Below are 14,398 nucleotides of genomic sequence, written 5' to 3'. Positions count from 1 at the left end.
CCCAGCAAAGAGGCGTATATTGCAAATACCTCTGAGCACCATTTTCTGCTATAATTTTATACACAAAAGCCTATGCAGTATCTAAATGACATCACATCTTCAGTCTATGTTCTCAGCCTGCTTTATTTATGACTGAAACCAGCGCAGCACACGCCCTTATAAATGTGACAAATCAGCTCCAGATTCCATTAAATATATTCAATCATGCTTGCTGCTGTTTACATTGCTCCACTATGGCTGGTTTAACGTAAAACTCTGGATTTTCTCCATTTTCCCTCTTTATTGTGGCGTGCTGAAAGGCCTATGTAATATGTTGGCGCTTTATAAATACAATAAATAATAATAATAATAATAATAATATATATTGACATGATGGAATCCATTTATTGGAATCCAGAGCAGTTTTGTCACTTTTATAAGGGTGTGTTGCACTGGTTGCTGGCATATAACAATACATTTATTATGATTCCTGAAAAATGATGGTTTTTAAAGGGCATGCAGTGAGAGGCATATGGAGGCTGTCATATTTATTTCCTTTTAAACAATCCCAGTTGCCTGGCGTGCTGCTGATCTTTCATGCATCAGTAGAGTCTGAATCACACGTCTGAAATGAGTATGCAGCATGCAGCAAATCCAGGCAAACTTCAGTCAGAGCACCTTTTCTGAATACTTGGCTAGAAGTATTAGGCTGGGTTTCCACTATGCCGCTTGCACAACAGTTATTCACAGCGCATCCTGAGCAGATACGCTGTGCCCCATTGTGTGTCCGTCAACATATTCTCATTTCTCACCTTTGTACATCTGTTCTGCTGTTGCTGTGGTCATTTCACTGCTGCCATTCTAGTCAACCCCACTGCTGCCACAGTCAATGTAGCAGAACTCTCCTGCCGCAATTCTTTGGGCACCGCCAATGTTCTAAATTTGCAGTTATAATTGGTATTTGCTGAAATTAATAAGCGCCTATGTCGGCACCCAAAATTTGCTTGTTCAGGGGTCTGAAGATGATACTAACCTCAGATGTTGCCTTTCTTAGGATAGCGGACTTGATGCCGAGCCTCCACACACCATCTTAAATGATGGCAAGTCAGCCTCTGAAGCAATGGAAAGCCTAGCTTATGTTTAGGTGGAAAGAAAGTAGTGGCCACCACCACTGCAGGCCAGCTTCCGTAAGTAGAGACCCAGAAGCAGAAAGACCTGACCACAGTACTCTGCAGCCTCATTTTTAACAATAAGCCTCAGAGTGGTTGGTAAGACTGCATGAAATCTAGCCTTACCCTTAGTTGGCACCAGTTTAACTCTGGTTCAGTTTAAGGTACCACGATTAGAAAAAAATATATACAATTTAAAATACACACATATAACATGTAGTGAAAATAATAAAAAAAATGTAATATTTTTCCTAAGTTGCTGTTACTTACAAGTAATAAAAAACTGACAAATCTTGGACTAGTCCAATTTCTCAGGATTCTCAGTATTACTGCTCTTCTTTAAAAGGATCCATACAAAGATGTCAGTCAGCCTCCCTACCTGTTTGCACACTATTTGGAAGTTAGATTGAGCAACTGCAAGTCATTAAATGCTTTCATAAGTAAAGAAATAATTAACAATCCCTCATGAGGAGATGGACTAGTCCAAAACCTAAAAGATCTGTCAGTCTTACTACCTACTGTAAGTGACAGCGACACAGGAAAAATGCAATTTACATTTCATTTCTAAATGTTACACTTATTTGTGATAATTGTCCTCAAAAGAGAACCTGAACCACCTCTCTCTCTCTCTCTCTCTCTCTCTCTCTCTCTCTCTCTCTCTCTCTCTCTCTCTCTCTCTATATATATATATATATATATATATATATATATCTATATTCTCTCTCTGATCCAGGGGTGAGCCGGATCAGGTAGAGCCATTTTCTTGCACTGTGCTCTCCCTCCAAGAGCACAGAGCGCATAGGGGTGGGTGAGAGGTGGAAAATGGGTGGAGAAGCAGAACTGGGCCATTGAGAGCAGAGGAAGGGGCTTTTCTAATGCCAGAGGGGGTGTTTTACAGAAGTGCCTGTCCTGCAAGGGAAAGGGGGAGTCCCAGCACAGCGCAGAGAGCAGCATGGCATTGAGCAGGGAACATGCCTCTGTGTCACATTTGCCTCCCCTATGCTGCCTTTGGTACTCTTTAAGGTTTCATTGAAGGTTACATTACTCTACCCGAGACAAAATTACATGAAATAAAGGCAAACCTTTCCAACAGGGATTCAAACAGCAACAATATATGTAAAAGCTTCTAGCCAAATACCCCCCCCCCCCCCCATTATATTTACTGTTTAATGTCTCCTTTTACATATTCACCATATGGCCAAACTTAAGGAAATAAGGCCCTGTGCGTTACTATAGGGACTAAAGAATTGTTCTGATGTTTGAAAAGATGCACTACGCTATTTATTTATTTTGCTTTGTTTTTAGAGCTCTGGAATATACTGTAGGGCAAATACCCGTTTCCCGAATGGATTGTGCTGCCAGAGTTGTTACCATCTCCTGGCTGATTCCTGCTCTAAGGAAACCAATCAGGTAATGACTCCTGGGGCCGTATGCAATTCACTTTTTCACTTGAGTTATCTCCTAGGTGATAATTTTCCACTTCTCCTCAAACTAGCTTTTCAGCATTTTACAATTGCTGAAGTACTCACACGTTGGAGAAAATGTATTATCAAATTTACCTTGATTATCTTCTTGCTTGCTAGTAGCTTAAAATGCATTTTATGACAAGTTGTGAAAAACCTAGGCGAAAACTCAGGAGAAAAAGAGAATTGCATAGGGGCCCTAATATGTTAAAAGTAACTTGAGATTACAACCCAAACAGAATCTGAATTGTGCTGTAGTGTGGGTGATGCTGCTCAAAATGTTCATGAAAGATGAAATGCTCCCCCTCCTGGCCAATGTATGGAATGTTATGACATTCTCACAATGTTTTCTCATCTTATCTACGAATCCTAAAGAGTGGTGAAAGTAGTTATGAAAAATAATATCAATGTTACATTCATTTGGGATACTTGTTTTGAGTACTTTTTTGCTTGCTGGAAGTTGAAAAAAAATGTATTGATAAGTGTGAAAACATTTGTGAGACCATTTGAAAGAAAAGACCGGACCATAGCAATAAAGCTCTTTCTTAGGAGGCAGCAAGTCGATGGTTCAAAAAAATGGGCTGGCTAAATAAGTTGACTGGGAAGATAGAATGGTATGGATTGTCAGTTTTTTATTTATAGTCCCATTCATTTATAGACCCAAGCAATTTATTTTGAGGTTTTGGAACTCTTGCACAAGACAGAAGGAAAGCAAAGAGAAATGCACCCTGTATGTATTTAGAGTTTAGCCAGCCTAATTCCTCTTCATCTGTTTCTAATCACTAGTTGTAATTTGATCCCACAGCTGTGTCAGCTGGCTTCCACAGCAGAGAGTTAAAGAGAATCTGTATTGTTAAAATCGCACAAAAGTAAACATACCAGTGCGTTAGGGGACATCTCCTATTACCCTCTGACACAATTTCGCCGCTCCTCGCCGCATTAAAAGTGGTTAAAAACAGTTTTTAAAAGTTTGTTTATAAACAAACAAAATGGCCACCAAAACAGGAAGTAGGTTGATGTACAGTATGTCCACACATAGAAAATACATCCATACACATGCAGGCTGTATACAGCCTTCCTTTTGAATCTCAAGAGATCATTTGTGTGTTTCTTTCCCCCTGTTCTCATGCACTGAAGTTTCAGGCTGCTTGCTTCTTCCTGCAAACAGCTTTGCCCTTGTCTGTAATTCTTCAGTATGTGAAAGCCCAGCCAGCTCAGAGGACTATTTATCCAGCTTGTAAAAGATAAGAGAGAAGAGAGAAGCTGCTCTAATCCTAAATAACACACAGGCAGTGTGCACAGAGGGGCCTGGAAGGAGGAGTTCATAGCAGAACCACAACACTGAAGAACTTGGCAGCCTTCCAGACACAGGCTGACAAGTCTGACAAGAGAGAGATAAGTTGATTTATTACAGAGATGGTGATAGTAGAACTTGCTGCAGTAAGCCAGAACACATTAGAATAGCTTTTTGAACTTGTAGGATGATAAAAAACAGGATGCAATTTTTGTTACGGAGTCTCTTTAAGGTCCAATAGGTAAATACAGGATGTTAATAATATGGCTGCTTTCATGAAATCAGGAAGTAGATACACTGCAGATTTATTGCAGGATTTGTATCAGCTGTAACAAATACATGTTTTTCTTTAAAGGTTATTATGCTGTTGCTTATCTTTTAGAGCAGAGAGGAAGTTCTGAGTTCAGGTCTGCTAAAACCTTGCTTGCTTCTTAACAGCTACTCTGTTTTGCAACCAAGGCATTTTCTGGTTTTAAGAGGACTACCGTGATCTTTCCTAATTTGTGCTATCTGATTGGTTGGCAGATAGCAGGAAGAGGTGGGCCAGAGCCCTTACTTATTAAGTATTAAATCTGTTCACTGTAAGTGTGGAGTGGTCCACCACAGATAGCATTTGACGTGTGTGTGTGTCGAGACAGTAAAAAAGGGCGCACATGGCTAATGGACAAAAAGGGCGCCGCCATAGACTGCAATGCAAAATATCGGCTCTTGGGCGCCCGACAAGAGAGAAGGGCGCCCGAGAAATAGCGGTTACAGGGATCGTGTTAAAGAGACACTGAAGCGAAAAAAAATATATGATATAATGAATTGGTTGTGTACTATGAATAATTACTAGAAGATTAGCAGCAAAGAAAATATTCTCATACTTTTATTTTCAGGTATATAGTGTTTTTTCTAACATTGCATTATTCTACAATATGTGCAGATTACACAACACTCAGCATTCAAAATGAGTCTTTCAGAGCAGTCTGTGAAGTAATGACCTCTCCTCTGGCAGAGGAAAAGTAAATAGTCCAGGAACAGTTGAGATAATAAAAGTCAGATAACAGCCCTCTCCACGACTAACTTAGTCGGAGAGATTAATGGCTTGTTTGCATAGAGATAACAACTGGAGTTTCTCAACTCTTCCTGTACTGGAAACAATTACACTGATGTATCTGATCTTAATGTTTTATTTCTTAGCTGTACTATACATACAAATCATAATATCATAATTTTTTTTTCGCTTCAGTGTCTCTTTAACAAAAGTTTTTGTTTACAGAATAAGGTTTATAACAAATATAGTTTACAAGTTCGTTTTGACTTTGTGTTATACTTATTTTTCGTTTTTAAATTTCGCTTATAGGAGCTTTTACTTATTTTCCCGTTTTTAGATTTCGCTTACAGGACGCTAACAAGTAAATTTTCGTTTACACTTATTTTGTCATTTAAAATTTGCTTACACAATAGTGGTTACAGAGATCATGTTAACAAAAGTTTTCGTTTACAGAATAAGGTTTATAACAAATATCATTTGCAAGTTCGTTTTGACTTTGTATTATACTTATTTTCTGTTTTTAAAAATTCGCTTACAGGACTGTAACAAGTAAATTTTTGTTTACACTTATTTTGTCATTTAAAATTTGTTTTCATACGGTATAATGCTTAAATATCGTTTTCAACCTCATTATATTAGAAATACCGTACATCACTTTTGGTATTAACTTTGTTTTTCACACTTATAATGTGTCAATTATATTTTTATTAACTTACTAATATATATCCTTTTTCTATTTATAATATTATTAATGTGTAAGTGATTTTAAGGCTATTTATTCAATTACAAATATATTAATTATTCTATTCATGTTATTTATAGTGAAGTATTTTAAGGATTAAATATATTATTGTTTATATGTGTGTAAGGGTGTTTGTGCAGTGGGAATGGTAAGGGTTTGGCACCACCAGGGGGATGGTTAGGGTTAGGCACCACCAGGGGTATGGTTAGGGTTAGGCACCACCAGGGGGGTGGTTAGGGTTTGGCACCACCAGGGGGGGTCTAGGGGTTAGGGATAGGTACAGGGATGGTTCTGTGTGAGAGTAGGGTTTGGTATAGTTACAGCACAACATACAGGATCTTCTCAAAAAATGAGCATATTGTGATAAAGTTCATTATTTTCTGTAATTTACTGATAAACATTAGACTTTCATATATTTTAGATTCAAATACACACAACTGAAGTAGTTCAAGCCTTTTATTGTTTTAATATTGATGATTTTGGCATACAGCTCATGAAATCCCAAATTTCCTATCTCAAAAAATTAGCATATTTCATCCGACCAATATAAGAAAAGTCAACCTTCAAATAATTATGTTCAGTTATGCACTCAATACTTGGTGGGGAATCCTTTTGCAGAAATGACTGCTTCAATGCGGCGTGGCATGGAGGCAATCAGCCTGTGGCACTGCTCAGGTGTTATGGAGGCCCAGGATGCTTCGATAGTGGCTTTAAGCTCATCCAGAGTGTTGGGTCTTGCGTCTCTCAACTTTCTCTTCACAATATCCCACAGATTCTCTATGGGGTTCAGGTCAGGAGAGTTGGCAGGCCAATTGAGCACAGTAATACCATGGTCAGTAAACCATTTACCAGTGGTTTTGGCACTGTGAGCAGGTGCCAGGTTGTGCTGAAAAATGAAATCTTCAACTCCATAAAGCTTTTCAGCAGATGGAAGCATGAAGTGCTCCAAAATTTCCTGATAGCTAGCTGCATTGACCCTGCCCTTGATAAAACACAGTGGACCAACACCAGCAGCTGACATGGCACCCCAGACCATCACTGACTGTGGGTACTTGACACTGGACTTCAGGCATTTTGGCATTTCCCTCTCCCCAGTCTTCCTCCAGACTCTAGTACCTTGATTTCCAAATGACATGTAAAAGTTGCTTTCATCCGGAAAAAAAGTACTTTGGACCACTGAGCAACAGTCCAGTGCTGCTTCTCTGTAGCCCAGGTAAGGCGCTTCTGCCGCTGTTTCTGGTTCAAAAGTGGGTTCATGCTTCCATCTGCTGAAAAGCTTTATAGAGATGAAGATTTCATTTTTTAGCACGACCTGGCACCTGCTAACAGTGCCAAAACCACTGGTAAATGGTTTACTGACCATGGTATTACTGTGCTCAATTGGCCTGCCAACGCTCCTGACCTGAATCCCATAGAGAATCTGTGGGATATTGTGAAGAGAAAGTTGAGAGACGCAAGACCCAACACTCTGGATGAGCTAAAGCTATCGAAGCATCCTGGGCCTCCATAACACCTGAGCAGTGCCACAGGCTGATTGCCTCCATGCCACGCCGCATTGAAGCAGTCATTTCTGCAAAAGGATTCCCCACCAAGTATTGAGTGCATAACTGAACATAATTATTTGAAGGTTGACTTTTTTGTTTTAAAAACACTTTTCTTTTATTGGTCGGATGAAATATGCTAATTTTTTGAGATAGGAATTTTGGGTTTTCATGAGCTGTATGCCAAAATCATCAATATTAAAACAATAAAAGGCTTGAACTACTTCAGTTGTGTGTATTTGAATCTAAAATATATGAAAGTCTAATGTTTATCAGTACATTACAGAAAACAAATGAACTTTATCACAATATGCTAATTTTTTGAGAAGATCCTGTATGTAATATATACAATTTATTAAATTATGTATATTTAAGCAAAGAGGGGGTCTAGGGGTTAGGAATAGGGATAGGGAGAGATCTATGTGAGCCTACAGTAAAATATCTGCAAAATCTACCATTGTATTACTATGCTTAATACAAGTGTAAATATATTTTTTTCGATATAGACGCTATTTGACGTTTCATTTCAGAATTCGTTTGTTGTTATAGACGGTATAATTTCCGTTTATTTAACCTATTTATCACTACATTTTCGTTTACAAGCTATAATCGAAAATTATTGTTTTATATTACAACCTATAATTTCGGCTGTATCCCGCGCCCTTTTTTCCAGGCTCCCTTTTTTGATACACGCGTGCGTGTGTGTGTGTGTGTGTGTGAATTTATAGTGCATATGTATACACATATATGATGTACATAACCAAACATTTGTGGTTACACATGGATTCGACATTTTTTGCAATAGTGTTCCTTATAATGACTTTACCCCCAAAAGAATTTTCAATTCTCACTAGTTTCATAGTCTGGTTTAACAATGAATGATTGCTTTGCAGATTTACTCAGAACAAGGTGAAGGCCGGGCGTTTTGCAAATGTGAGAATGTCTTTCTTCATTGTCGATCCTGCTCCTCTACACCTGGCTGCAACACAGAAGGCACATCACAGAGCTCTGAATCCAGTACAGGTATACAAATCATAACGTAAACAAATGTTAAAGAGGAACTGCAGTGAAAATAACGTAATGAAAAAAGTGCTTAACTTTTACAATAATTATTTTCAAATGATGTAGTCAGTGTTTGCTTATTGTAAAATCTTTCCTATCCCTGATTTACATTCTGACATTTATCACATGGCGACAACTTTACTGCTGGCAGGTGATGTCTGTAGAAAGAGATGATGCATTTTTAGCAATTTGAAACTGTTATTTCCCACAATGCAACAAGGCTCCCACAGTGTAAAGTCAGCACCCTGGTGGGAGGGGTTTCACCACAATATCAGCCATACAGAGCCCCGTGATGATCTGTTTGAGAAAAGGAAAATATTTTTCATGTGAAAGAGCGTATCAGCTACTGATTGGGATGAAGTCCAATCCTTGGTTATAGTTTCTCTTTAAATTACAACTATAATATAAAAGAAAAGAGAACACTATGAACAGCAATGTGTACAGATTCTATTTATTAGCATAGGAACCATTCACCTCGGTTAGAGTTCGCTTTGTTACAGTTTGCTTAAAGAACTGTTTTTTTGTCCAATGTGAGTACAGTATAAGGCCCGGTTCACATTAGCGGTGGCCGTCCGGAATCGCCGTGCCGGAGCCGGACCGCTTGCAGAACGGACGGAACGGACGCACGGCAATAGCAATGAAAGCCTATGCGTCCGTTCACATGCGTCCGTTCTGCCGGACCGGAGCCGGACCGGATCCGGACCGGATCCGGACTCCGGCGTCCGTTCCAACATGCGCTATTTTTTGGTCCGGCTCCTCCGGCAGCCGTATCCGGAGCGGAGCCGGACTGCACCATCCGGCCAATACAAAGCAATGAGAGCCGGAGAGCGCACAACACACTGGCTACAAAAACCGGACGTTCTACCCCACTTCCTATGCATTTTGGATGGGGACCACATGGGCCCAGCGTTCAAAGAGTGGGGCAGCAGCGATTTCATGCTGGAGCTCGTTTTGGCAGCAACATGTCTGATGTCTGATAACGAGGAGGCCAACAACAGGAAGGAGAGAATTCCCAGGTTTACGAGTAAAAAATGCCTGGATCCATGGTCCCAACTGCAGTCTCTGTATCCACGGATGGTCTCCACACGTCCACCTGTCTCCAACAATGACCCCAGACCCTTCTGCTGACCTCCCAGACCCCAGGTATTTACAGGATGTTATCTCCTTAAGAAACCGGATCCGGACCGCAACCGTGTTCACACCGCATGGAAACCGGATGCAAACGGACCGGATCCGGACCGGATCCGGATAGGAACCGTACGGATCAGGTCCGGTCCGGCTCCGGTGCGGTCCGGACATCCGGTGCGGTTTTGACAAAACCGCAAGTGTGAACGGGGCCTAAAAGGTTGGAAGCTCCTCAAATAATTTTTGAGTGAAGTGTTGTTTATGGGAAGACAAGAGGTAGCATGCAGAAGGCCTGAGCCCTCCCCACCAACCATATGCTGGTCATCAAATACTCACATTGCCAAGATCCAGCGACGCATGTACTACTAACTTCTTCCTGTCCTGCGTTCCATCTCACAGTAACAGTGCCCCCTAGGGAGTGCTGTTACTGTGAGATGGAATGCAAGAACAGGAATAAGTAAGTACATACAGCGTGTGAATCCTGGCAATGTAAGTAACTGATGACCCTCTCAGCTGCTGCTCGTGCGCTGGCTGCTGCATCCCCCCTTCCGTCTGGCTACCTATACTGGAGAACCTATTCCTGGATACTATACTGTAGGCACCTGTTCCTGGCTACCTAAACTGAGGGCACCTATGCCTGGCTACCTACACTGAGGGCACCTATGCCTGGCTACCTATACTGAGGCACATATTCCTGGCTACCTATACTGTTACACCTATTTCTGGCTACCTATAATGAGGCCCCTATTTCTGGCTACCTATACTGAGGCCCCTATTTCTGGCTACCTATACTGAGGCCCCTATTTCTGGCTACCTATACTGAGGCCCCTATTTCTGGCTACCTATACTGAGGCCCCTATTTCTGGCTACCTATACTGAGGACCCTATTTTTGGCTACCTATACTGTAGGCTCCTATTTCTGGCTACCTATACTGAGGCCCCTATTTCTGGCTACCTATACTGAGGCCCCTATTTTTGGCTACCTATACTGTAGGCTCCTATTTCTGGCTACCTATACTGAGGCCCCTATTTCTGGCTACCTATACTGTTACATCTATTCCTGGCTACCTATACTGGGACACCTATTCCTATCTACCTATACTGTAGGCTCCTATAGTTGGCTACCATACCAGGGGGGGGGGGGGGGGGGAAGTGGGGCACTTCTGGCTACCATACTGGAGTGAGAGGGAGGGGGGCACATTATTTAATGTAGGGGGCCCAAGTTCAAATTCTGCATCGGGTCCCACCGGTAAAAAGTGGCAACTCTTTACTTTACAAAGTTATTGTATGTGCAGGGGCGTAACTACAAATCATGGGGCCCCCCAGCTAAACTTAGATGGGACCCTTCAATGTTCATAAGAATTACTTTGCCTCCTCTTGGTGACCCTCACAGCCTGGGGGCCGATCTTGTAAGGGTCACAAACCAAGTGTGGCCATCAGGATCTTCACACTGATTAACATGTGTAGCCACAAAAACACCTGATATGGATTATGAGAGAAAGGAAAGGTTAGTAGCCCCCCCACACACACCTCTAAACCCCCCTGCTGCGCCCCCTTACTTGCGCCCCTGTGTATGTGCATAGAGGAGCTATAAAGACATTCCATTTAATATGGGACAGATGGAAAAAACGTCCGAGATAACTAACAGTAATCTGTGATAAACAGACGTAATGTATATCACTGGTCTGTTGAGATGAGTTCCCTGGAGACACTGTCTCAGTTTTTGCAACCTAATATTGTGTGTGATTGCACTCTGCAATGCCAATACCTCGCTAAGCATTTCCTCAACATACACAATGTCAATATTCAATGAATGACAACATGTTCTCACTGCTTAGCAACCTTCTACCTAATATACAGGTTTGATTGAGATGACCTCATTTACCTTTGTCAGTTTCTTGACCAATCTTTCAATGTAGAAACGTGCACTTATGTATGTAATTGTCCTTGCCTAGCTGTGTGTTTCAAAAAACTTTACTTTTGTTTACAAAAAAAGTTGTCTGTGCATGACAGGTCCTGACATTCCTCTGGCCATAAACAATTACGCCACACTCATCTGCAGTACCCACAACTGACGCTAGAGGGCTTCACCGTCTTACTAATCAAAGTGTACAGCAGCCAGCATTCATCAACAAAAAGAACTGTAATGTCCAGCTAGTTATAATGTATAAAGTGTATCTGTGCCTCTTGCACACTGCACACGATTCTGATTCAGATTCCGCTTTTTAATCGGTTTTTACATCCAATTCAGATTCCGATTTGCAGTGTGCAGGGAGCAAACTGCAAATCGGATTCAGATGTAAAAACTGATTAAAAAGGGGAATCTGAATCGAAATCGCTTGCAGTGTGCAAGAGGCCTAAGCTAAGAACCAAACACAAGTTGAATTAATTACACAAATTAATGTACTTCTGTAACACATGCAACTCGGGAATGTCTGACGCTTCTGAAAATAAGTGAACCAACCAGTGGGTAAATTCCACAGAAGCATGGCACACATTTGTAAGAGTAATGTTCTTACCTTTTTGGCTACCCTGTTATGTCACAGTTATCTAGATCTTGTGTATGGAGGCGAAGTAACAAATGTGGCTGCTTTACAGTTACAAAAAAGGACCCTCTGCAACAGAAAATTGTTGAAAGGTATACAAGTTTCTGTTTTACCTCTACGCTGTTCAAATGACTCCAAATTAAAAAGAAAAAATATAAGTATACAGTATGTGGCAGCTAAATAGCTTGGTGAACTAATTTCTGTTTGAAGTATTTTTAGTTAGAGCTTTTACACTAAAGGAAACAGAATGGGAACACATCATAGAGGAACTGGCCTATATGCAATTCACTTTTTCTCCTGAGTTATCTCTTATGAGATAATTTGTCATGTTCTCTTTAAAATAACTTTTAAAGAGACTCTAACAAAAATGTCATCCTTATTTCTTCTATCATATAAGTTCCTATGCCTGTTCTAATGTGGTCTGGCTTACCACAGCCTTTCCTACTTGCACAGTGACTGTGTTATCTCTGTTATATGATCTAATCTTCTCTCCTCTGTTGGGTCTGTCGGGCTCAGGCCGTATGGCTGGAATGTGCTGTGCTGCTTGTGATTGGATAGGAGCTATACACACCCTCTCCAGGCCCCCTGCAAGCTCTGTGTGACTCACACACTCTGCTTACTTGAGCCTATCACAAGCTTTTAGCAGCCATGTCTTGTTTGTAAACACTGCCTAAAACTGGTAATTACAAGCCAGGTTTGCAGCAGAGCGTGGCAGAAACAGCACAGAGGGGCTCAGGAGAACATAATGAATAGAATGGTATGCTTTTTATTGTAAGAATTGTAGAGTACAGATTCTCTATTTTACAACTGAAAAAGTACCTAAAAGTTGGTGAAAAAGTACCATCAAAATTATTTGGAGTATTTTCTTGCTTGCTGGTGGTTTAAAAAAGATTCTATGACAAAGTGTGAAGATATCACCTAGGAGAAAACTCAGGAGAAAGTTATTTGCACATAGGTTACTTTGTCACAAACACACTGCATAGTCATAGTCCTGGATTAGTCCTTGGTTCACAAACAGTTAATGGCTATTTTGAAGATGTCTTTGGCTTTTGTTGATTAGACCTTGCCAGGACCCAATTATATCTTGTGTGAGTGCAGCCATTGCCAAGTTTTTTGTTCTTCTTATCAGCTGCATTTCAAGTAGTGATAAAGTAGAACCACTAAGCTAATGTCCTAATATGTTATGTACATTTTAGTGTTTGATTAACTTGAAGCTATTGAAGTCTCACAACCTAATGCTGGGAATACACGGTTCGTTTCTGCCGTGTGTTTCTGCTCTTGATCGTTTTTGCCGCTCGATTCTGCAGTCGATTCTATTATCTTCCCCTCGTCTTTTTTTTTTTATCTTTTTCCATTCACTTCTATCAGAAATCGAGTGGCAAAAGGATCGAAAGGGAGATCGGACATGTCGGAAATTATCTATCGAACCATCTAATCAGCTAAAAAGCGAACCGTGTATTCCCAGCATTAAGGTGTCAACTTATAATATTATTGTGGTTCTGACTGAGTCACCACAAGCTGAGTACTCTGTTACACTACCCAAGCCCTACCCCATAGAGCAATAGTTATCCATGGTCCTGGTTGTGTGTCTGGAATTCATGGTCCTGGTTGTGTGTCTGGCTTTCAGGGCACAGAGGGATGATTTGCATATTCAACGGTGATGCATTATGGGAGATCTTCCTTGCTTATGTATATAACTGCAAATGCCTTCTGCTTAAAAAAGGCAAGGTTAGCATATTTAGGAAGTAACTAAAATTAACATCTTTCAGTTTTGTATCCTTAGTCTATAATTAACCAGCATTATGCAAAACTAAATTAAATGTGGAGTTTCAACACTATCAAGCTCTGAGTCCAACAGGAGAAAGGCGCTGTACAAATACTATTACATAATATTATTATTATTAAATATTCATATGAGAAGTGCTTAAATTACCCCTTCCCCCAGCTGACCATCTGATATCATACAAAATTCTTATTTTTTATTTCCCATGGCCGGATGCCACCTGTGTACACACACGTCATATCACGTCATATCACCTTGATCACGCTGCCACTACAATTCTAAATTCCCAATCTTTGGAAAGTAAGGCATATCCAGCTTCTTCTCCCTCTATTTTATGTTACCTATCTTAGGTGAAAACTAAAGTGAAATAAATATGAGAATGCCATGTTTTTCGCTAAAAATATAAAAAATGCAAATGCATGATTGTACTGCTCATTTTCAGTAGTTTCTCAAGCATACAACTGGGACTATCATGCAGCTAGTGATGCCTAAAGGCTCATACACACACTCAACCAAACTGCCTGATTGTCATCAGACTTTAGTCCGAGGGACGACAATAAGGCATGTCTGTGCGCAAACGACTAGACAACCAACTGATAACAGGCAGTTTGCTCGATCCATCCATCGGATCTACTCACATGACTGTTGTGCTGATAAC

General features: G+C 40.6%; 1 protein-coding gene across 7 annotated transcripts in view; it reads left to right on the top strand.

The window, feature by feature from the left end:
* The window catches only part of VWCE (von Willebrand factor C and EGF domains), a 448,320-nt gene that overhangs the window by 191,168 nt on the left and 242,754 nt on the right, over positions 1-14,398 (top strand). For 6 of the 7 annotated variants that reach the window (XM_068260102.1, XM_068260103.1, XM_068260099.1 and 3 more), the window contains exons 28-29: positions 2,454-2,558; positions 8,118-8,247. In XM_068260102.1, coding sequence (XP_068116203.1) covers positions 2,454-2,558; positions 8,118-8,247 — 235 coding nt within the window. Of the gene's footprint in view, positions 1-1,033; positions 1,167-2,453; positions 2,559-8,117; positions 8,248-14,398 lie in introns of those variants that run through there. The other variant, XM_068260104.1, reaches the window with a different exon arrangement.

Source organism: Hyperolius riggenbachi, chromosome 11, assembly GCF_040937935.1.
Source record: "Hyperolius riggenbachi isolate aHypRig1 chromosome 11, aHypRig1.pri, whole genome shotgun sequence".
In the NCBI taxonomy this organism is placed as follows: Eukaryota; Metazoa; Chordata; class Amphibia; order Anura; family Hyperoliidae; genus Hyperolius; species Hyperolius riggenbachi.
This window is presented reverse-complemented; position numbering and strand designations above follow the sequence as displayed.